Source organism: Diabrotica virgifera, chromosome 4 (genome assembly GCF_917563875.1).
Source record: "Diabrotica virgifera virgifera chromosome 4, PGI_DIABVI_V3a".
Lineage (NCBI taxonomy): Eukaryota > Metazoa > Arthropoda > Insecta > Coleoptera > Chrysomelidae > Diabrotica > Diabrotica virgifera.
Window position 1 is genome coordinate 37,057,112 of NC_065446.1, and position 23,582 is coordinate 37,080,693.

The window sequence follows — 23,582 nt, forward strand, 5'->3', positions numbered from 1 at the left end:
GCCCAGGGTGAAACTTGTCGCCTGGTGTTTTATGTTATAATCATTCAAAATCAGTCAATAACCATTACTCTGAGGGTTTTGGGGGTCGCTGAACAAGAGTTTCATGTGGTCGATGGTCTCCAAGATACCTGGTGCCCAGGGTGGAGCTCGTCGTCTGGAGTATTATGTTATAATTATTCCAAATCATTTAAAACCATTACGCTTGGGGTTTTGGGGGTTGCTGAGCACGAATTTCATGACGGCGATGGTCTCCTTTGTACCTGGTACCCAGGGTGGAACTCTTCGCCTGGAGTTTTATGTTATAATCATTCAAAATCAGTCAATAACCATTACGCTGAGGATTTTGGGGGTCGCTGAACAATAATTTCATGTGTTCGATGGTCTCCAAGGTACCTGGTGCCCATAGTGGAACTCGTCGTCTGGAGTTTTATGTTATAATTATTACAAATCATTTAAAACCATTACTCGGGAGTTTTTTGGGGGTCGCTGAACATGAATTTCATGACGGTGCCCAGGGTGGAACTGGTCGCCTGGAGTTTTATGGTATAATCATACAAAATCAGTCAATAACCATTACTATGAAGGTTTTAGGGGTCGCTGGTCTTCAAGGCGATGGTCTTCAAGGTAGGTATACAATAATCTAAAAAATACGTGTTATATTAAATGTTAGTGCACGTATTCATAATCAATTTATTTTTATAATATATGTAATGAAAAAATTAATAAAAAAGTAAAATAAAATAAAAAAATATATTTACTTACTTGAAGTTACACAAATTTCTCTCTTCCGCAATTTCGAAAACCAAAATTATAAAACAGCGCAGCTATAAACTGTAGATAATGAAAAATCCTTAAATATCAATCTTAAACGGCTTGATATTATAATATTATTATTTATTCTGTTATTAACAAAACTAATAAGTATAAAATATATGACTTTTTCAAAACACCAACATTAAAAACTTACTTTGCTTTAAATACGGTATCACTTTTTAGATGTTTTTTTTTTATAATTATTTAAATAATTTTAAAAGAACAGAACTACATAAAAGTGTAGCTTGAAGGTATTCACATATATACTATGCTTTGTTTTTAAACCAGGAGCAGTAAAATAAAAAGACAGATTCACACCCAAGACAGTCAATAGAAAAATCACCATATACATCTTCTTTTTTGGTTGATCATATCGGCCTTCGACGGTAATCCATCAACATTATATTATACTAATACGTCGCTAAAGAGTTCTAAAAACCACTGTTTTTTATATAAAAGCAGACTAGAAATCTAAAAATTAAAATAATACCGCAGAAAACACAAAAAATCGCTGATATAACTTAATTACCCTTGAAATGCCAATTATGTCAAAATTTCATAAATGTCATTAGTGTCAAAATTTAACGACAACTGCTTTAAAACGACAAAATTTTAAAATAGTTTTTAAATAACTAATTTTTTAGGATATAATATAAAAGTGTTTTAAGAAAAATTATTAATGAAAAATATATTTAGCGACCCCCAAAACACCGAAGTAATGGATATTGACTGATTTTGAATGAATATAACAAAACTGCAGGCGACGAGTTCCACCCTAGGCACCAGGTACTTTGGAGACCATCGCCGACATGAAATTCGTACTCAGAGACCCCAAAAACCCCCCAAGTAATGGTTATTGAATGGTTTTGAATGGATACAACATAAAACTCCAGGCGACGAGTTTCACCCTGGGCACCAGGTACCTTAGAGACCATCGCCGACATGAAATTCGTACTAAGCTTCGTACCCCTAAAACCCCCAGATTAATGGTTTTTCACTGATTTTGAATAATTATGACATAAAACTCCAGGCGACGAGTTGCACCCTAGGAACCAGGTACCTTGGAGACGACCGCCAACATTAAATTGTGTTTAGCGACTCCAAAAACCCTCGAGTAATGGTTATTGACTGATTTTGAATGGTTATAACATAAAACGCTAGGCAACGAGTTCCAACCCTTGGCACCAGGTACCTTGGGCACCATTGTCGACATGAAATTCGTACTCAGGGACCCTTTAAACCACCAGGGTAATAATTTTTGACTAATTTTGAATAATTATAACTAAAAACTCCTGGCGACGAGTTTCACTTTAGGCACCAGGTATCTTGGAGACCATCGCCGACATTAAATTCGTGGTCAGCGACCCCAAAAACCGTCGTGTAATGGATATTAACTGATTTTTAATTATTATAACATAAAACTCCAGACGACGAGTTCCACACTGGGCACCAGGTACCTTGGAGACCATGGCCGACATGAAATTCGTACTCAGCGGCCCCCAAAACCCCCAGGGTAATAGTTTTTGGCTGATTTTGGATAATTATAACTAAAAACTCTAGGGGACGAGTTTCACCCTGGGCACCAGGTATCTTGGATGCCATCGCCAACATTAAATTCGTGGCCAGCGACCCCAAAAACCCCCGACTAATGGATATTGACTGATTTTTAATGATTATAACATAAAACTCTAGGCGACGAGTTCCACCGTGGGCACCAGGTACCTTGGAGACCATCGCCGATATTAAATTCGTGCTCAGCGATCCCCAAAACACCCGAGTAGAAAAATTCAACTCATTTCCGTCAATATTTCCCAAGTTCTAAATTTTTCATTTTCGCCTCTTCGAGATGCACTTTTAAAATGCATTTTCTTATGCACAAAAATTTTTGCCCTAGATGAATTTAGTTCACAAAGTTGCCTGACACTCTCTCTAATCGAATGCAAAAACTTCCATGACGATTCATCTTACTGCACAAAATTCCTATATTTTGGGCTTTTTAGTGCTTCGTTGCTTCGTCTAATAATAGATTTTGCATAATAATTTTGCAATCTAATTTTTTTTAAAAAAGTTCAAATTTTTTAAAAACTTTCTGAACAAAATGTACACTATTTAGAAGTTTGCTAATTTTTTTACATATCAAGAGGCCCTCTACCTATCTAATACACTTTACAGAATTAAAATCGGATTATTTAAGCGGCCTCAGCACTGTTTTAAAGTTATAAACAATTTTTTGGCTTATAAACAAATATAGTGAGGACGTTTGAGTTGGAATAAATTCATTTTCTCGAGAGTGGGCGACTCTGGAGATAAATCCCGAAACAGGTCGATTTTTTATATTTATATTAAAATTTTTTGGTATTATATATCATACTAGTGACGTCATCCATCTGGGTGTATGACCTAATCGATGATTTTTTTTAATAAGAATAGGAGTCGTGTGCTAGCTTATTCGAAAGGTTATTTAATTTTCTATTCATTAATATAGACATTAACATAATTATTTATACAGGGTGCCCAAAAAATGTTTTTAAGTAATTGAGACAAAAAGAAGAAAGTATAATTTATTTAATTCGAAATACATTTTACTTTGTCCTAAAACAGAAAAAAAAATTTTATTTGATAAATAACTGAAAAATGAATGTATTCCAACTCAAACGTCCTCACTGTATTTGTTTATAAGCCAAGAAATTGTTTATACATAATTTTAAAAACAGTGCTGAGGCCGCTTAAATAATCCAATTTTAGTTCTGTAAAGTGTATTAGATAGGTAGAGCGCCTCTTTATATGTAAAAAATTAGCAAACTTCTAAATGGTCTACTTTTTGTTCAGAAAGTTTTTAAAAAATTAACTTTTTTAAAAAAATTTAGATTGCAAATAAGTCGATTTTAATGAAATTTGTTAAATGATTTAAGTATGTTGTAAGAATTTTCTAAGCGAATTACGAAAGTTCTAAGTGCAACCAAAGTGGTTGAAAAACATTGAATAAAACAGGCTTTTTTGCCCCCTTATTTTGTATTTATTGCTATTTTGCAGAAAGGTTAATAATTTAAGACATTTTTAACTGGACGTATATGATACAAAATTCAATTATCTTTATTTTATATCCCCACGACTGTTTTCCAAAATGAATCGTTTTAAAGTTAAAAGCAAAGAAAGTAGAAAAAAATCGATGTTTTTCGAAATTTTTATATGTTTTAATTTTTTTATTAATGTTCCGGACATATTTGAGAAGGAGCATAAGTCAATTATTATTATTGAAGCTGTCACGTAACTTTATCTGCAAAAATCCGAATGCCACCTCGCACATCCAAAAATAGACGTTTTTGCACGATTGATCATTTTTGACTGTTTACCGTGACAGATTTTACGTCAGTAGGTGACATTTACTAGCAACTCTACGGTAAGTAATCCAACTCGACGGTAAGTACTCCAACTCGACGGTAAATAATTCACTTACCGTCGAGTTAAAAAATATCTTAATTTTAATTTATTTTTTGAAAGAATAAAGAAAACTAACGAATTATTTATTAATATTGAAACTTATGGTACAATTTGTTAAATTATTTAATGAAATCCCACTTGTTTGGGCTGTGGTTTCACTTCTAACAGAAACTCCTGCAAAATCGCATACATTAGTAGTATTACTAGTATTGCACAATATTTTTTCGGCAAAATCTATTCTATTTTGAAGAGAATCTTCTACATAGCTTTCTGCCACTGTCGATGAACGAAATATGCCAATAGAGTCTTTTCTTCGATTCTTAAATTCTTGCCTTCGCACCATTTTTTAAAACTTTGGTAGGTACATATTTTGATAACGGATTTTGGATTTTTCGGGAATAATTGCGGAACACCCTTCTTCCCAAGCCCGTTCAATTTCTTCAAATTCACTTTCGCTCATATTTTAATTTATAATAATCAAAATTGTACTTAAAATTATTGACAACTAAATAAAAACTCAATTCTCCATTGTTGTTATGCACCCTAGTTACTACCTAACAACCAAAGTATCTATCTTGATAAAATGAATGAAACTAGTCAATATGACGAAAATGTTTAATTTTATAATTTATAATGGTATCAATCGTGCAAAAAACGTTATAAGCATGTCGAACGTTAAGGGTAACCGATCTCAGACAATAATTGGAGTCGTCGCGCCGCTCCTCCACCAAACAATTTTCTTCGATCGGTATAAAACCCTTACCGTTCTCCATACTTAATATACTATTTTTCACAGATCAGCCCTGGTCTATATTACTTATTATTTATTTTTCATTTTACGCTTATATTTTACAATTGGTTTGGTGATCAAACATGTTAAATAAAATATCTGTATTTTACTCCCATACGGACAACAACAACTGATCCTTTTAATCATCGAAACTGTTAACATATCTCTAGAGCTAATTATATTACAAGAACTTTCATTATTTTAAATCACGTTACGAATCCCGTTATGGTTGAAGTATTCCATTAAAAGTATAAAACCATAACTAATTATTTGACAATTCTACTGTATCTGAGTATCAGGTTTTGTACCATATGCAATATGCACCTAGAACTAATTCAGTCAATTTGTACTCTACGAGCTCCCTAGTGAGAAAGTTTTGGGGTAGTTCTGATTTCTTTCATTATACAGTATGTCCCTGTAAGTTGTATCCATATGGAAAACTTTTTTATTATTAATTTTACGAAAAAAGTTATTCTTCATAAAAAGCTCTGCATGGTCCAAAACCTAAGATTCAACCATCAGATATCAAATTTTATGAATATTATACGAGGTATGTCAAAAAGTTTGAATTTCACTCAAGAGTAAAGTAGCTTTATTTTTCACAATATTGAAAATTGCTATTATGAAAAGTTGTTTGGAATTAAAAACTATATTCTAATATGCAATTACATCCTTCTAATTGAAAAAATTTTTTTTTGAAAAATTATGGATAACAAACATTATTTTCAGTAATTTTAATTCTATAACTCTTTCATTATTAATTTTACGAAAAAAGTGATTTGTAATAAAAAGTTCTGCATGGTCTAAAATACTCTAAAACCTAAAATACAACCATCTTATGTCAATTTTATACGAGGTGTGTCAAAAAAGATAAATTTAGATCAAAAGTAAAGTACCTTTATAGTTTAATTATTTCAATAAGAAGGATGTAATTACATACTGAAACATGGTTTTTAATTCTTAATAACTTTTCATAATAACAATTTTCAATATTGTGAAAAATAAAGGTATTTTACTCTTGAGCCAAATTCATATTTTTTGACATACCTTGTATAAAATTAATAAAATTTGACATAAGATGGTTGTATTTTACGTTTCAGATCATGCAGAACTTTTTATTAAGAATCACTTTTTTTCGTAAAATTAATAATAAAAGAGTTATCAGAATTTAAATAACTGAAAATAATGTAAGTTATTCATAATTTTTCAAAAAAAAAATTTCAATTAGAAGGATGTGATTGCATATTAGAATATAGTTTTTAATTCCAAACAACTTTTTATTATAGCAATTTTCAATATTGTGAAAAATAAAGCTACTTTATTGAGTGAAATTCAAACTTTTTGACATACCTCGTATAATATTCATAAAATTTGATGGTTTGATGGTTGAAACTCAGGTTTTGGACCATGCAGAGCTTTTTATGAAGAATGACTTTTTTTCGTAAAATTAATAATAAAAAAGTTTTCCATATGGATACAACTTACAGGGACATACTGTTAATAGATTTTGGGCTGCTGAATCCGAATATGAGGTTTGCGGACAAAATTTCTTGCCGGAACATTGGAAAAATCGCGAGAAAATCGAAAAATTTCAGCTTTTTTCCGCTTTTTTGCTCAAATCTCGAAAACTATTAACTTTTAGTAAATGGTCTGTTAACAGAAATTAAAGTACTTAAAATTATCTACAAATATTACTATTTACTTTTTTTTCAGACGAACCGTTCGGTCTAAAGTGCAAGTTGAAAATTGCCAATTTTTAACGGTCTCGGCAAAACCCACTTTTTACATTCCAAAACTTTAGTTTTTATTAGAATGCTGTCATTTTATAAATTTCTCCCAGTTTTCTGTACAAATAATAAATGTTAGTTCATAATATGAATATCATATGTCTCTTCTCACAGCTTCCATGAATCCATTCCATCCTAAAATACCGAGAATGTCTCTGCTTTTCCCTTAGACCCACAGAAGATCAGGCACAGATGGAGTCACAGTTTCAGTTGGTGTGAGCATTCCCTTCGGATCTTGATTTCTGATCAACCTTTTTGTCCTTTCAAAATGTATTAGTTGAACAGTTCTCTGACTTCCATAAACCTCAGGTGCGGCTTTAGTTTTTAGCCGAGGAATGGATTGGTTAGGACCTATTGCATGTTTTGGTGCAATACAAGAAATGCCACCTATGACGTAAAAAGTGTGGTATCCGTCGATTGTATGTACGTTAACCCTTTCTGTCCCAACGCTGCATACCTATATATGTTTTTGAAAAAGTGGGTCTGTATTCCCAGCCGCCGTATATACAATACAATACCGTACGTTCAAGGTGTTATGGTCTCAATTTACCAAAGCCGAAAATATGCGTTGCTTATAAAATTTTAGACTCATTGGTGTCCCAATGCCGTAGAAATATGTCCGAAAATGGTAGATTATTGTTCCCAAAGCCTCAAAATGTTGGCACCTAAGGCAGGTCATGCGGACCCATTGCCGTATATATTTGTTCACATATTTTAGATATATGCTATATTGTAACACTGGTGGGAACGCTTATAGGTAGCTGCTAGAAGGTGAAGCGTTTGTAGCCACAGAAAAGATCAGAAAAAAAAAGAAGCGAATCGAGATACATCTGTGCAAGATGCGGAGTCGACCTTTGCGTAGTGTCATGTTTTGAGAAGTACCACACAAAAGAAAACTTTTAATGTTAATTTACATTACATTATTTTTTTTAAGTTAGTTACATTTTTTCAAGTTGGTTTTGCTCTCTGATGAGTGCTTTTGAAAAGAAAACGTTTAAGTTGGTTAAAAAAACTCATTAAAAAACATGTTTTGGTCATTTATTGGTTTATTTAAATGCGACGTATATATAAGGCATGGGACTCTAAGCATAAAAGAACCTTTGGGATTGAGGGACCAACATGCAAATTAAGGCCTACCATAGAAAGGGTTAAAATCAGCGTTTTCGTATACCTGTTGTGTAAAGCAGGGCTGCGTCAATTTTCTGTGGATCGCCTGCGATTGCTGACACGTCCAGATAAGCAACGCGCTTGCTCAAGGTCCTCTAGCGGCAGTAAGGCCCAGATAGTTGGTCTCACCATTCCTTGCAGGGTTGGCCGTTTTCTCTACAAAAAGTACGGCTCAAGAAAATAGGTTGATGTAGTTTCCTCTTTGGGGTTTTGTTCATCCTATACAGAAGCTGTTCGTCTGGAAGTGTCAGCATTTGCTGACTTTTAACGCTGATTTTAACGTACATACAATCGACGAATACCACACTTTTCACGTCATATGTGGCATTTCTTGTATTGCACCAAAACATGCAGTAGCTCCTAAGCAATCCATTCCTCGGATAAAAAAGAAACCCGCGCCTGAGGTTTATGGAAGTCAGGGAGCTGTTCAACTAATTCGTTTTAAAAGGACAAAACCTCAAGGTTTATCAGAAATCAAGATAACAGATCCGAAGGAAATGGTCACACCAACTGAAACTGTGACTCCATCTGTGCCTGATCTTCTGTGGCTCTAAGGGAAAAGCAGAGACATACCATACCTATGAACTAACATTTATTATTTGTACAGAAAACTAGGAGAAATTTATCAAATGACAGCATTCTAAAAAAAAATAAAGTTTTGGAATGTAAAAAGTGGGTTTTGCCGAGACCGTTAAAAATTGGCAGTTTTCAATTTGTACTTTAGACCAAACGGTTTGTCTGAAAAAAAAGTAAATAGTGATATTTGTAGATAATTTTAAGTACTTTAATTTTTGTTAACAGACCATTTACTAAAAGTTAATAGTTTTCGAGATTTGAGCAAAAAAGCGGAAAAAAGCTGAAATTTTTCGCTTTTTTCGCGATTTTCTCAATGTTCCGGCAAGAAATTTTGTCCGCAAACTTCATATTCGGATTCAGCAGCCCAAAATCCATATATAATGAAAGAAATCAGAACTACCCCAAAACTTTCTTAGTCAAAACACAATTTTATTGAATCAAACAGGTAATATTAAAAATCACGATTTTTATCATTTTAAAAAAAATTGTAGAAATTCTTTATAAACGGTACATTTAATTTAAAAAATCCCTTTCGGGCTACATCACATAACGTTTTCGAACTAAAGAGTTCATCGTCAGTGCTGTTAACAGGTTTTACATGCTTGATCCACCAAAATAAATGGGTGAAAACTTGGGTGATCTGCTATCTTCAGCTAAACATCATCTTTACTAACATTTTAATTTTTTTTTAGCAAGAAGATAGAAAATTACGGCAAAATGACGCAGATGACACAAGAAGAAATCGTTGCCGCTGTTAAAACAGTAGCTCAGGGTTTGGAAGCCTTAAGATCGGAACATACAGGAATTTTACATAGCCTCCATGAAGCCCCCGATCCTGTAGTTAGCGAACGAGCTGGTCTGGTGCAACAGAGTGCCGATATGATAGAATTGGGCCTCGGTGAAGCACAGGTAACTTTCCAGAACATTGATTTTTTATTATGACATACAAGGGGTGCATTTAACAATTTTTTTTTCGGAGGCCGTTTTTTGTTACAATACAGCTAATTTGTTTAATATACATCTTCCATTCGTATAACCTTCTGACTCGGGTTTTAGTATTGACTACTTACATGGTAGCCCGATCAAAGAACAATCTGACCCAAAAAAAATTAAGGAAGGATGAAAATTTGGAAATAGGTAGTTGAAATTGTCTTTTATTATATAAGAAAAAGTTTACAATTCTACATCCCCTCCATTTTACAAAAATAGAGAGGGATACCCCTCTCTCGAAGGTGAAAAATATACATTCAAAATAGGACCCGAATTGGATAAAATGACTAATTCTAAACAACTTGTTCTATAGAGTTTTTTCACTAAGTCAATACTTTTCGAGTTATTTGCGAGTGAATATGTTTATGTTTACAAAATAAAACATGTTTTTGGACGGTTTTTCGAAATTAACTCAAAAAGTAAGTATTTAACGAAAAAAATATTAAAAATGAATAACCATTTTCAATTTCGTTGCAAGATGAAACTACAGCCGCATCATTATTCCAGTTCAATCAGAGAGTGCAGCAAGCACCTCTACCGGTTTCGAAACTTATTAGTCTCTCATCAGGAGGCACATATGCTGCTCTCTCTCTGACCCAACTAGGACAAACCCCGGCGCGCAGTCACGGATTGCAACGAACGAAATGGCATGGATGCCCTAGCGGCAACTGCTATCAAAAAACTAAGTTTTCAATCTAATAGCACATAAAACATCCAAAAATGTTATTCCACATCCTACCAGACTGAAAACAATGGGAACCTTCTCTGGTAACACCTCCGAGGCTTCTACTATTTTTGAAAAAAATATTCTTAGCAAAAATATAGCTTATAAAAAATTGAAAACAATGGTGTACACATGAGGTCTGTAGACCCAGTAGAAGCAGAGTTGCAGCTAATGAAATGTAGGCTCTTCTTCATCAAATTCCAAATCGAATATATCAATGTGAAATAACTCAAAAAAGGGGCACTTTTGAGTAACGCTCAAAATATTGTTGGGCCCTTTTATTTTTTTGGTAAAAAAATTGCGAAAATCACCCCCTAATTAGCATCGCAAATAAATTTTATCATTCCCACTTTACAAGTTACCTTGCCCATCTATTATTTATATGATCTGTAAGTTTCATGGGTTCAAAGTTCATATTTTTGAAAAAGCTGTAGTTAAAATGGCTTGAACGAGTAACTAATCACGAGTTTAGGCAAATTTTGAACAGCCATAGCATAACCAATTTTTGTCTAACAAGAAAACAAAAAATCAAGAGTATTCAGAAAAGCAAAACGTACATTTTATTACTCTGAGAATTTTGGTATTTCTAATAATTTTTAAGTTAATTCCATAAATAATTCCTTTTTTTTTCAATATAAAAAAATGTTATTTTAAACTCATTTTTTTCAAAACTGAGCACTGTGAACCAATGAAACTTATAGATAATATAAACAATGCATAAGTAAAGTAAGTTGTGAAGCGGTAACGATTAATTTTATTTGACAAGCTAATTAGGGGGCGATCTTCGCCATTTTTTTACCAAAAAATAAAAGGGACCAACAATATTTTGAGCGTAACTCACTTACTTTTAACGTTAGAAGTTTTTTTAAAAAACAATAATAAGCCTTTTTTTATACACTTTAAAAAAGTTGTAATGCATTTTCCCCGAAAAGTGCTCCGTTTTTTGGTTATTTCACATTGAAATATTCGATTTGGAATTTGACGAAGAAAAACCTACTTTTCATTAGCTACAACTCTGCTTCTGCTGGGTCTTCAGACCTCACGCATACACAATTTTTTTATAAGCTATATTTTTGCTAAGAATATTTTTTCGCTAAAATACTTACTTTTTGAGTTATCTCCGAAAAACCGTCCAAAAACATGTTTTTTTTTTGTTAAAAATGAACATATTCACTCGCAAATAACTCGAAAAGTCTTGACTTAGTAAAAAAACTCTATAGAACAAAAGTTGCTTAGAATTAGTCATTTTATCCAATGCCGGACTTATTTTGAACCTATTTTTTTTCACCCCCGAGAAAATATTTTTCACCTCGTATTTCCCAATTTTTGTAAAATGGAGGGGATGTAGAATTGTAAACTTTTGCTTATATAATATAATAATAGACAATTTCAACTACCTATTTCCAAATTTTCATCCTTTATTTTTTTGGAGGTTTTCGTAAAATTTTGTGTTCACTGATCGGGCTATGTCCAAGACCGATGGAATCATACTTATGCGATTGAGTTAGGTACTAAGAATTTAGTGCTTGTATATTTCTTTTAAGTTTTTCCAATGTATGTTCTTTCTATAGGATGACGACCAAACAGTCAGAAATACGTATTTACGGTTTCCCAGAGTTGTTGTAAGTACCGACAAAAAGTACTGAAGTCTTAAGTACCAGTACCAAGATTAAATAAGTACTCAAGTATTTCGGTTAAGTAGTACTTGAAAACAGTAAATTTAAGTACTAAGTATTAAGTAACCGATTTGTGTACTTAAGTACCTACATTTAAAATATTTGGTGCTTAAATATCGAATTCAAGTACATGAACATTTGTTTTAAGTACTTGTATAAAAGTGAAGAAACTCATATATAACACGAACATTTCATTGAAATTAAGGCTTAGAACGCTTAAATATTAGATATTTGCAGTACTGTTGAATGAAATTGAGAGCTGGATGTTTAAAACAGGAACATATAAATAAATTACACACACCATACTAAATCGAAAACATTGAAGAGTATTTGCACTAATCCGTGATACTTAAGAACTTTTCGTGAAGGGTTTTTTTTTTGTAAGCATTTATTAACAATCAGAATTACATATTCTATGAGTTAATTTGATAACAAGTACAATAACTTATATCAACATGAGGTACCCAGCGGTTTCACCTCAGTTTCAGCGAAGATCTATGTGCCATAATCTTCGCAATCTCTGTTGTTTAGTGGCTGCAGTAGTGGTAATATTAATTGGTTGGGGTGGCCTTCCAATTTCTCGTGGTGTCTGTTGGCTCTTTCTTGAATTACTGTGCTGACTAACGGGATGTTTAGGTGTCTATGAAGGGTTTGGTTGGAAATGTACCACGTGGCATTTGCGATGGTTTAAGTAGATTTAATTTGTGAAGGGTTTAAGTACATTTCGAATACTTAAGTACTTTTCTAGTACTTAAGTACTTTTAGAGTACTCAAGCATTTTGTATTTTTTAAATTGCAAGTAAAAATATACTTAAAACAAATTTAAGTACCGACTAAGTACAAGTATTTGTCGGAATACTTAAAAGTTCAAGTACCAGTACACGTATTTTTTGGAGTACAGTACATTGTTTAAGTACTGTCGGTAATCAGTACCGAAGCTCTGTTTCCTTTTATCTTATATACCATGTTTTTTCCTTTTTGCGAGGTATACCAATATCTTTTAGCTTAACTAATTTACTCTCTGATCCACTCGCCTTAACCTTCTTCTCCTTCTTCTTCTTCTTCTGGTGCCGTGTCCGTATTCAGTCGTTGTACAAATTTTGCATGAAAATTCGTTCCCCTTACAATACAAATTGATGTATTTTTTTAAATTGTGAAGAAACTCTTGGTTTCTGAGTTTCTGGGGGGGGGGGGGGTCAAATTTTAGTTGGAACACACTGTATAAAGATTTCAATGATGTTGTGTTTCTGTCTCCATACCCCAATATTTAGTGTTTTTTCTATGACAAGTTGCTATTTCAGGTTATAATGGCTTTAGCAGCACACTTGCAGTTAGTAGAAGCTGAAAAACAAAAGTTGCGTACACAAGTTAGAAGATTGTGTCAAGAAAATGCTTGGTTGCGTGACGAATTAGCCTCTACCCAACAGAGACTGCAGTCCAGCGAACAGATGGTTGCTCAGTTAGAAGAAGATAAACGTCATCTAGAGTTTATGAGTTCCGTTAGCAAATACGACCAAGATGTTAATGAAGATAATGCTTCAGAACAATCGAAGAGTGAGAAACCTGATCCAGTAGTTGATCTATTCCCGGATGATGATGCTGATGACAGACATAGTAAGTTTATTGATACTATTAATTAACAATCAATATGCACTTCCTTACCAGACGTAGGTAGAATATGATTTAATAGTTAAAGAAATACGGACAATAATGCTATTTCAATGTGCTTTAAATCATATCAGCAGTGATGATAACTGATCCTTTTTTCAGATATGTCTCCTACGCCTCCAAACCAGCTACAGCTTTCTCAACAAGTAAACGCTGGATATGAAATTCCAGCACGTCTTAGAACACTTCACAATTTAGTCATACAGTATGCTTCCCAAGGCCGATATGAGGTAGCAGTTCCTCTGTGCAAGCAAGCGTTAGAAGATTTAGAAAAAACCAGTGGTCATGACCACCCAGATGTGGCCACAATGTTGAATATTCTTGCTCTTGTTTACAGGTAAGCTTTTTTTTTCTTCAGCATTTTCTTTTAAATTAACTAATTAATTTGTGAAAATCTGCCTTAACCCCATATTAGTCCATTCTTTCACGGTTTTTGCTCTAAATTTTAAAGAACCGCTTGGATTGACATGAAATTTGGCATACATATACCTTACATGTCAAAGAAAAAAAGTGATATTGTGCCGATGTGTGCTTTTGCCCTGGGGGTGACTTTCACCCCCTGTTGGGGGTGAAAAAATATATGTCCAAACTAAGTCCGGAAATGGGTAAACTGACTAATTTTAAGTAACTTTTGTTCTATAGAGCTTTTTCGCCAAGTCAACACTTTTCGAGTTATTTGCAAGTGATTATGTTCATTTTTCAACAAAGTAACCACATTTTTAGACGGTTTTTCGCAAATAACTCAAAAAGTAAGTACTTTGTCGAAAAAAATGTCCATAGCAAAAATATAGCATATAAAAAAGTAAAAAAAATGGTGTAGGCGTTAGGTCTCTGGATCTCGTAGAACCAGAGTTATAGCCAATGAAAAATAGATTCATATTCACCAAATTTCAAATAGAATATTTCGACGAAGTGTTTAAAAAAAGCTTTATTTGTTTTTACAAAAAGTTTCTAGCATTCAATTTAAGCAAGTTACGCTCAAAATAAAGTTGGTCCCTTTTGTTTTTGCAAAAAAAAATCGGGAAAACCGCCCCCTAATTAGCAACTTAAATTAAATTAATAGTTACTGCTCCACAAATTATTTTACTTATGTTGTGTTTATATGATCTGTAAGTTTTATCCATTCAAAGTGCTTATTTTTGAAAAAATTTGGTTTCAAAATAAAATTTTTGAAAATTTAAATTTTGAAAAATATGCTTTTTTTCAAAATAACTTAAAAATTGTTGGAAATACCAAAAATCTCGAAAACAAAAAAAAGTTAGATTTGCTTTTCTGAATATTATGTATCTTTTTGTTTTTCTGTTAGACAAAAATTGATTAAGATTTGGTGTTTCTAAATTTGCATACATTCGTGATCAGTGACTCGTTCAACCACTTTTAACTACAGCCCTTTCAATAATAAGGACTTTGAACCGATGAAACTTACAGATCATATAAACAATATATACTTACACGAGTCAAGAAACTTGTGAAGTCGTAACGATTAAGTTCATTTAAGATACTAATTAGGGGGTGATTTTCTCGATTTTTTACCAAAACCAAAAGGGACTAACTTTATTTTGAGCGTAACTTGTTTAATTTTGACGCTAGAAATTTTTTTTATAAAACAAAAATGAAGCTTTTTTTAAATACTTTAAATAAGTTGTAATGAGTTTTCTCCGAAATGTGCTTCATTTTTGGTTATTTCACGTTAAAGTATTCCATTTGGAATTTGACGAATTTGAACCTATTTTTCATTAGCTATAACTCTGCTTCTAATAGGTGTAGAGACGTGATATATACACCATTTTTTTTTAATTTTTTAGAGGCTATATTTTTGCTAAGAATATTTTTTCGACAAAATACATACTATTTGAGTTATTTGCGAGAAACCGTCTAAAAGTGTGGTTATTTTGTTGAAAAAATGAACATATTCACTGCCAAAAGTATTGGCTTAGTGAAAAAACTCTAGAACAAAAGTTACTTAAAATTAGCCAGTTTATCCATTTCTTGACTTTCTTTGGACGAATATTTTTTCACCCCCAAAAGGGGGTGAAAACCACCCCCAGGGCAAAAGCACATATCGGCACAATATCACTTTTTTTCTTTGACTTGTTAGCTATGTGTATGCAAAATTTCATGTCAATCCAAGCGGTTCTTTAAAATTTAGAGGTTTTGTAATATTTTACCGTTAAAGAACGGACTATATCTCGTAAGTGTTGGATAAGGAAATAAATCTAGATTCCTACAATATATGGATGTATAAAAGATGTAAAAATGTGTAAAAAGGTCGCTCCAGGAGAAAATTCATTCCGAGCCTCCAGATTCTAGATGTTGAGGAATAGCTTGTGAATCTTGTAGATCAGGAGTGGCCAAACTTTCTTAACAGTGTGCCACTATCTGTTTATGAAAAGTTAGTCGTGCCACCAAAAATTTTCTAACAAAAAATTCAATAGGTAGGTGGAATTTGTATGAAATAACAAAAAATAAATGTAGCTACAATAGTATATTATTCCACGAGCATGTAATGATGGCTATTACTCACGATGAAGTTTGCGACACGAGCGAAAGCGAGTGTCGTAATTCATCAGAGTGAGTAATAGCCATTACATGCGAGTAGAATACTATACTTTTTCTACGACCTTTTTTTATTTTAAATAGAAAAAAAATATAATTATCAACTACTCGAGATTGTTTATTAATTTATTACTAGTAGTATAGTACATGTTTATGGTTGATGTGGTTAATGTGGCTTGTGAATCTGAATTTTCTTAATTAAATCTTGAATGTTGGGGTCAATTTTTGTTACAGCTAATAAAATTAGATTTTTCAAATGATTATTGGTTAATTTTGAACGATATTGTGATTTAATAACATTCATAATTGAAAACATTTCTTCACAAACATACGTCGAACCAAAACGACAACAATACCGCAAAGCAAAATTGTGAAGATATGGAAAATCAGCTGTGGAAACGTATTTCCAAAATTCAATATAATTTGAATTACTTGTACTTGAAACAAGCTCGTTATGTTTATTTTTCAACAAAATATTACTTTGCAAATCTATTATTTCCATTTGGAATTCCGGCGGATAATTTTCAACGTCTTTAAGTGAAATGGAAAAAGGATTTCTGAAAAGTTGAATATTCTTATTTTCCTCCTGGAAATCCTGAAATCTCATAATAAATGAGCTTTGAAGACTTGACATTAAATTTTTAAACTTTTCGTAATTTGGAACATTATTTAATTTGATGGCTAATTCCTTCATGAATTTAAAATGAGTGAGTTTTTTTTCAATAAAATCTGAATAAAAAAGTGATATTTTTTTTGAACGAGCTTACGTGGCTAACTAAGGTTGGAAAAATACAATCTTTTCTTTGTAATCTTAAATTTAATATGTTCAATTGTCCCATTATGTCCGCAAGGAAAGCTAAATCCCATAGCCAGTCTTCATTTTTCAACAGAGAGCACTCGTTTGGCAATTCCTCATTCTCTTCTAAAAATTGCAAAACACACTCTTTCAAATTCCAAAATCTTGCCAGTGCATTCCCTTTGGACAACCATCGAACATTGCAATAAAGGAGTAATTCATTCTCGTGGTCATTTCGAAAACAATTGTTTTAAAAGGAAATAAACTGCAAAAACACTATCTCACAAGGCAAACAAACTTGAAGCGTCTCGCACAAAAGTTGAGAATCAACTGAGTAGAGAATAACGTGAACGTGTCTAGCGCGAGGCAGTGGCGTACTATAAAAGAGTGGCGTAGAATAAAAGACGAATTTTTAATTTTTTACTAAGTTAACTTTTCCTCGCGTGCCACTTCTAAGACACCGCCGTGCCACACCGTGGCACGCCTGCCGTGGTTTGGCCACCCCTGTTGTAGATGAATAACTGATCTGGCCAGAAAGCTTTTGCTTGATTTTAGTTTTCGTACTGTTATCTGGAGATCATTTAGTGAATATCTTCTTTTTATTTTGGTGCCTATTCGTTTCGAATATTGCGATATACAGGGTGTCCCAGACTAATTTAGCCAGGCTATATCTCTTAAACGAATAGAGATTTTCGGATGGGACAAAAACTAATCTATTCCATTTGCAATACACTGTAATATGGCCTAGAAAAATCATCCCCTAAATATTCATCCCTTAGTTACAGCCCCTAACTTTAATTTTTTTAATAGCACCCTGTACATTTTTTTTATAGTTTTGGATGTGGTCTTCGATCGTCTATTCAACACATTTTTTAAAAATAAAATCGGTTAGTAAGTAATCAAGGACAATATCAGTTTATTTTTGATAATTATGTGTCCCAGACTAATTTATCCAGGCTATATTTCTTAAACGAATAAAGATTTTCGAATGGGACAAAAACTTATCTATTCCATTTGTAATACACTTTAATATTGTGTAGAAAAAAATCATCCCCAAAATATTCATCCCTTAGTTACAACCCCTAACTTTAATTTTTTTAATAGCACCCTGTAACTAAGGGATGAATATGTAGGGGATGATTTTTTTTCTACACCATATTAAAGTGTATTACAAATGGAATAGATCAGTTGTTGTCCCATTCGAAAATCTTTATTCGTTTAAGAAATATAGCCTGGATAAATTATTCTGGGACACCTAATTAACAAAAATAAACTGATATTTTCTTGATTATTTACTAACCTATTTTATTTTTGAAAAATGTGTTAAATAGACGATCGAAGACCACATCCAAAACTATAAAAAAATGTACAGGGTGCTATTAAAAAAATTAAAGTTAGGGGTTGTAACTAAGGGATGAATATTTAGGGGATGATTTTTTCTACGCCATATTACAGTTGATTACAAATGGAATAGATCAGTTTTTGTCCCATTTGAAAATCTTTATTCATTTAAGAGATATAGCCTGGCTAAATTAGTCTGGGACACCCTGTATAGCGATCATGCTGGCTGATGCTTTAAAGAGATTAGTTGTTTTCCTCAGGTTCTTTAATCATGTTATTCTTGGGTCTTCTAGTGAATATCTAGGGTCTTAAATTTGTTTCTGTGGTTCCACATCTCTAGCTACTTCTTTTTGATATCAGGTATTGCGATACTAACAATGGGGTAGAACTAAATGATGCATGTGGATCTCAAACATCCACTAATGATTCTTTCTGGCTCGTCAGCTGCATCTACATTTTTAGTAATATACTGATGTCGCATACTAGTTTCAGCAGCTGGTGCTCTAATTGTGGAAGGATATTATGAGTCTCACTTTTGATTAATAAGAGACCATACTTCTTAAGTGTGATCAGCACAGTGTGTGTTTAAAGCAGTTTAAAAATTATGTTCAATAAAAAAGATTAACACAGTATTAAGACATGAACGCAGAAACATTAAATAATAATAAATAAAACAGTTTCAATACGCATTTTTTTATATACATATAAGCATTATATATGCAGGGCAGATCAACAACAGATGCAATTTTAATTGTAAGGCAACTGATGAAAAAATACAGGAATAAAGAGACCAACGCTCATATGGTATTCATTGATCTTGAGAAAGCATATGATCGAGTTCCTCGAGAGATTCTGTGGTGGGCACTCAATAAGAAAGAAGCTTCTGGCGAATATATAAAGATTGTGAGAGATATGTATGAGGGAGTAACGACTAGTGTTAGAACAGGTGTGGGAGAGTGAAAGACTAGAGTGAAAGTAGGATTGCACCAAGGCTCGGTGCTTAGTTCTTATTTATTCTCATTAGTTTTGGACCAGATAACAGCGAAAATACAGGGTAGCATTCCATGGTGCCTAATGTATGCTGATGATGTAGTGTTAATAGGAAATAGTGAAAGAGACAGAACAAAAACTGGAACAGTGGAGACAAGTTCTGGAGGAAAAAGGTTTAAAACTTAGTAGGACAAAGACAGAGTATTTGGAATGTTCATTTAAAGATGGAGTTACTACAAATAAAATGGTATCTTTGGATGGTGAAATGATTGTAAAAAGCAATAGTTTTAAGTACCTAGGATCGGTATTACAGAGTAATGGAGAAATAGATGGAGATGCATGCAGTAGAATTAGGGCTGGATGGATGAAGTAGAAAGAAGCGAGTGGTGTGTTGTGTGACAGAAAAATTCCAATGAAGCTGAAGGGAAAATTCTATAAAACAGCCATAAGACCGGCTATGATGTACGGAACTGAATGTTGGGCAATGAAAAAGAAAGAGGAACAACGAATGCATGTGGCGGAAATGAGAATGCTTAGATGGATGAGTGGAGTGACAAAGAAAGATAAAATTAGAAATGAGTATATTAGGGGAAGTCTAGGTGTGGCACCAATCGATGCCAAAATGAGAGAGCATAGGTTAAGATGGTTTGGTCATGTTCAACGTCAAGACGTTAATCACCCAATACGAAGAATAGCTGAAGTGCAGATTCCTGGAAGGAGTAGGAGAGGAAGACCAAAGAAGACCTGGGGGGAGACGATAAGACAGGACATGTTGGTAAAGGGGATTAACATTGATATGATCCAAGATAGAATTGTGTGGAGAAATGCAATTAGGGAAGCCGACCCTGCATAGGGATAAGGCAAAGAGAATGATGATGATAAGCATTATATTAACAAGCAGAATTAAACATTCTATAAGTTAATTTGATAACAAGCACAACTTATATAAACTATAATATTGTACACTAATATGGCATTATGAGGTACATCACCCAGCGGTTTCCCCTCAGGTTCAGCGCAGATCTATGGGCCATAATCTTCGCACTATTCTGTTGTTTAGTGGTTGTAGTAGTGGTAATATTAACTAGTTGAGGTGGCCTTCCAATTTTTCATGGTGTCTATTGGCTCTTGAATAACTGTGCTGACTAACGGGGTGTTTAGGTCTCTATGAAATGTTTGATTAGAAATGCACCACGGGGCATTTGCGATGGTGCGCAGATTTTTTATTGGGTTCTTTGGATTATTTTTGTATTTGATTTGCTGGTACAACTCCTTAGTTCGATTCCGTACGTCCATATAGGTTTGATGACTAATTTATAAACGAGCAGTTTGTTCTCAATTGATAATCGAAATTTTAGACCTATAAGCCAATTAATTACTTTCACTTTCAACTCAATTTGTTTCTTCTTATTTCCAGTTTAATTTAGAATGAAGTCCCAATTATTTGACGATATTCTGTTGGAGTATGTTGACTTGATTAAGGTTAATAGTCATTGGTCTTTCCTCAATGTGAAAGTTATATCTGTTGAATTAGTTTCATTAGCTTTTAAATTCGATTTCTTTAACCAATGTCCGATTTGGTCTAGGTCTTCTTAAAGTTTTAATGCTACAGCTGTTGGATCCTCTTCAGATTCAACTATTACTGTGTCATCAGCGAAAGTTGGATTTTTTTATTTGGATATTGTTGTGAGTTTTTTTGAAACACCCTTGTCCAGGGTCGATATATACATATATAACCTGTATAACTGTGAAGTATCCAAGTATATAAATGCCGTACGACATCGTCCACGTGTATAACATCAAAAAAAGACATAAGGTAGGATCAAACCAATTATTTTCTTAAAAGAACGTTGTTTTTGCCTGTCTAAGCCACCACACCATACAGCAGTCTGACATATCTTGGTTTTGTTTTTTTTTTCTTGTAAATAGTACCTAAATATAATATTACAGAGTTTTAAGAATTTTAATATGGATGTACGCTGAAAAGAATATTCTTAGAGGCAAACATAAACTTTATTTAAGCTTTTTACTTCTTTCTTTTGGGTTTTTTTTATATTTTCAATTGAGATTAATATGAATTTTATAGTTTTGGTTAATAAAAATAAATAGTTTGTGATTCTCCGATTTTTTTGATTTCTTATTATTATTTTTTTCCTTTGTTTGTTAGAAAATAAAAGTAGTTATTTACCTTCGCATACCTTCAATAAAAACTGGTAACATCGGCGAAGAGTAACAATATTTGTGGTTTATATTTTATACACAATTATGTGTAATTTACGTTTTTTATTAATTACAAAAATGAGGCAAGAATTTAGTAAAATCCAAGAATATTGTTTCAGGGATCAAAATAAATACAAAGAAGCGGCGAACCTGCTAAATGATGCTCTAGCGATAAGGGAAAAAACGCTCGGAGAAAATCACCCAGCGGTCGCTGCTACGTTGAATAACTTAGCTGTATTATACGGAAAACGTGGAAAATACAAAGAAGCCGAACCACTGTGTAAGAGAGCTTTGGATATACGAGAAAAAGTGTTGGGAAAAGAACATCCCGACGTAGCCAAACAATTAAATAATTTGGCTCTCCTTTGCCAAAATCAGGTAAGTTTGAGTTTGTTTTTATTTGCTTTGCGTGATTAAAACATTTTGATCTATATTGAACAATAGGGAACTTGCATAAAATTTGAATTCGAAAAACAAATGCTATAAATCACAACAGAACATAATTTAAAACATAAGTCAAAGAAAAAAAGTTTGTTTGTCTTTCGTTTGGCCCCTAAAGACGATTAAAAATTCAAATTATACCAGCCAGCACAAAGCGTGCCCTCATTGGTCGTGACGTCATATAGTTGTTGTATTGGATGTCCTCGCCATTAATTCAATAGGTTTGGCATTCGTTTTGACACTGACACTCAGTTTTATAAACAACCTCAACAAACTGGTATATATTATTACAATGACATACGATAAATGTCATTAAGATATAAATATAACCATAAACGTAAATAAGAGTTAACAGTAGCGCGCCATCAATATAACTTCGGGAGATAGTAGCACACCTTTTTTCGAAAGTTCTGCGAAATTGTGGCAATAGTGCGTCGGGATTATTTGACATAACTTGAATATTGTGACATTACACTCATAGTTGCGCTAAATGGAAATAATAGAAAACAATTTTATTATAAGTAAATAAATGTTTATAAAAATAAACCAAAATACAACGGCTATTACACTTAGAAATCTGACGCAGGTTTGTCAAAATGACAGTGACTATTTCTGTATGTTGCCTAATCAGTTATTAGTTATAATATGTTCGATTTCTTGTTAGAGATAAAAATTTTTAGTACAGTCGAACCGGCTTATTAGAGTACCGGTTATAGGAATATCCCGGTTTAAGGAATAGAAATTTGAGGTCCCGAAACGTTTCTATTTACTCCTTAATAAATTTATCCGCTTATAGGAATACGTTTTAATTAGTTAATATCGCTTAATCGAATATTATTCAAGTGGACGAACAACTTTTTATTCATATTTTCCAAAAAAATTAAAATTATGTCTGGGTTATTATATTTTTCAGATAATAAATACTTTATTACGCACCAGTTGGACCCTTTTACGAAATACAACAGGCTACTGGCTAAAATACCTACTTTTCCTTGTCTCACAAAACTTGTAAAAATTTCTATTGCGACCTACCTCGGTGCAGTTATAAATTTTATTGGTTAATGGTTTATTGACTTCGACAATACAATGGCAGACAAGAATAGAAATGTTCTCTTTTATTGATAACCGCCCTGTCCATAAACCCGACATGAGTTTGAATATTTTAACAATCCGTTTTTTGCCTGCCAATGTGCCAATTCATCAAAACACAGAATTCGACCAAATAAAGGACGAATATTTTTAAGAGTTGTTTTTTTTTGACGATAATTTATCGGTTTTCGAAGATACTGAAGATTTAGAACAAAACAATGAAACCACCCAACTCAATATTAAAGCGAAAGATGAGGCAAAAGATGAAGGTTTTTTCGATTTTTTGGATATCATCCAATTTAGCAAGTCCTAACCGTTTGTAATATTATAAGAAGATTTCTGGAGGGCCAATTAAATGTAATTTTTTCTAATTTGTATAACTTAAAGATTAAAAAAAATGATAAGTAATTTTGGCGTATGCATTTTAAATAAGATAATATATACATGTTTACATATTGCACACATTTCATGCTTATTAATGGATTTATGCACAGAAAATGTAATTTGGTTTTTTAAT

General features: G+C 32.9%; 1 protein-coding gene across 6 annotated transcripts in view; it reads left to right on the forward strand.

The window, feature by feature from the left end:
• Positions 1–23,582, forward strand: part of LOC114329938 (kinesin light chain) — a 135,422-nt gene that overhangs the window by 43,875 nt on the left and 67,965 nt on the right. For all 6 annotated transcript variants that reach the window (XM_028279221.2, XM_050648152.1, XM_028279222.2 and 3 more), the window contains 4 exons: positions 9,267–9,483; positions 13,266–13,578; positions 13,735–13,969; positions 21,655–21,913. In XM_028279221.2, the coding sequence (XP_028135022.1) occupies positions 9,267–9,483; positions 13,266–13,578; positions 13,735–13,969; positions 21,655–21,913 (1,024 nt within the window). The remainder of the gene's footprint in view (positions 1–9,266; positions 9,484–13,265; positions 13,579–13,734; positions 13,970–21,654; positions 21,914–23,582) is intronic.